Raw genomic sequence first — 2,193 nt, 5'->3', positions numbered from 1 at the left:
TGGCCTTATTCTTTGGGCCCACAATTGGTGTACCAATGAACTTAGCCTTCACACCATTGGCACCCTTAACAAGCATGTAACAAGAATCAAAACAAATTGAGGATACATGAGCATTGTTCTTGTTTTTGTTCTTTTGGCAATTTTTCTCTAGGTGCCCAACTTGCTTATATCTATTGCAAAATCGACTATTGCTCTTCACAAAACTAGCTTTGGGAGTAGCAAAGGCTGTCTTGCCTTTCTTGGTGGTATAGCCCAATCCCTCTTTGTTAAGAGAGAACCTTTGGCCACCCAAGCACTTTAGCAAGTGGGCCTCATCGCCATAGGTCTTGCTTAGGGCGTGAGTGAGCTCATCCACCTCTCTCTTGAGAGTCTCATTCTCAACCATTAGTGAGGTATCACAAGTGAAACCATCACTAGTAGTAGAGGTAGGAGTAGTAGTGGTGGTGGATGATGAGCTACAAGAAGGGTTAGTAGGAGCAACAACAATAGGTTTATAAAATGATTCTTCAATAATGTCACATATTATGCCCACATCACATGATACTATGACCCTTTCCTTATCTTGTTCAAGAAGCAAGGAGTGAGCCTTCTCAAGCTTGGTGTGAGCTTTGCTAAGCTTCTCATGGGCTTCCACTAGCCTCTCATGAGTGGCATTGAGCTCATCAAAGGATTGCTCAAGAGCACTAAGCTTCTTTTGCAATTCTTTGCACTTCTTGCTTTTCTTGTTAATTATTGAGTCGGCTTGTTCTAGCATGCTCATTAGTTCATTTGAAAATTCATCATCATCACTATCATTTTCACTTTTACTATCATCATTTTCACTTTCATCATATTTTACCTTGGTGCCCTTGGCCATGAAGCGTGATGAAGTGTCAAATAGTGAAGGCTTGTTGATAGCAATGCTTGCAAGAGCCTTCTTCTTGGATTCCTTCTTGTCATCATCACTTGAGTCATCATCATCCGAAGAAGCATCAGTATCCCATGTCGCCACATAGGAGCCACCCTTCTTCTTCTTGAAGGTTATCTTCTCCTCCTTTTCTTTCTTTTCCTTCTTGTCCTTCTTCTTCTCATTTTCTTCATTATCACTATTGTAAGGACATTCTTCTACAACATGACGGGGACTCTTGCAATTGTAGCATAGTCTCACATACTCCTTTTTCTTAGTGTGATCTCTTCTCTTTCTTGCACCATAGCCCTTTTTCATCATCTTGCCAAATTTGCGCACAAAGAGAGCTAGTGCTTCATCATCACTATCATCATTGAAGCATTCATTATCACTTGATTCTTCTTTCTTAGCCTTACCCTTGCTCTTGTTCTTGGATGAGGTGCTAGCCTTGAATGCTACACTCTTCTTCTTGTCTTCGTCTTCCTTCTTCACAACCTCATCATCATCATCATTATATTGATCTTTGGTCATGCCACCTCCAAGTACCTCATTGGGAGATACATCCTTCAATCCACCTCTAAAGATCATAGTTCTCAATGTCTTGAATCTCTTTGGCAAGCACATTAAGAACTTGTGAGAGAAGTCCTCATCCTTCACCTTCTCACCCAAACTCTTGAGATCATTGATGATGACTTGTAGCCTATAGAACACATCTAGAATGGACTCATCATCTTTCATCTTGAAGTTTGATAGCTTGTCTTTGAGCATGTAGAGCTTGGCACTTTTTATCATTGAAGTGCCCTCATATGTTTCCTATAATCTCACCCAAACTTCACTTGCCTTCTCAAGATCTTTGATTTGCTCAAACACCTTTGAATCAATGCCATTATATATTGTGTTGAGTGCCATGGTATTGCATTGTCTGTTGATCTTGTCATTATCAATGAGATTGGTAGGGTCAAGAATCACAAACTCATTCTCTACTACATCCCACACCTTATCATTGATTGAACCAAGGTACATCTTCATCTTTCTCTTCCAATAGTCAAAAGTTGTGTCCATCAAAGAACGGTGGTTTACCCCCAACATGGTTGAACACTATTTGAGCCATATTTTGCATCGAAGGTTGTTAAGGTTTGAATCAAACTGGTGACCACGGCTCTGATATCACTTGAAAGGTTCTAAATGGCTAGAGAGGGGTGAATAGCCTATAAAAAATTTCTGCAAACACACTAGAGCAAGTGGTTAGTAACCTAAAAAGTGAAATGCAATTTTGCTCTAGCTCTACATGGGTTGCAAGCCACCTA

General features: G+C 40.3%; 1 protein-coding gene across 1 annotated transcript; it reads right to left on the bottom strand.

Annotated features, from left to right (window-relative positions):
* Nucleotides 1-413: 413 nt before the first annotated feature.
* On the bottom strand, nt 414-1,678 carry LOC136499800 (uncharacterized). The gene is made up of 2 exons (XM_066495324.1): nt 545-1,678; nt 414-455 (listed from the first exon to the last, which is right to left on the bottom strand). Exons 1-2 carry the CDS (start codon nt 1,676-1,678, stop codon nt 414-416), a joined length of 1,176 nt encoding a protein of 391 aa, XP_066351421.1.
* Between the last annotated feature and the right edge of the window lie 515 nt (nt 1,679-2,193).

Source organism: Miscanthus floridulus, chromosome 13 (genome assembly GCF_019320115.1).
Source record: "Miscanthus floridulus cultivar M001 chromosome 13, ASM1932011v1, whole genome shotgun sequence".
Classification (NCBI taxonomy): domain Eukaryota; kingdom Viridiplantae; phylum Streptophyta; class Magnoliopsida; order Poales; family Poaceae; genus Miscanthus; species Miscanthus floridulus.
This window is presented reverse-complemented; position numbering and strand designations above follow the sequence as displayed.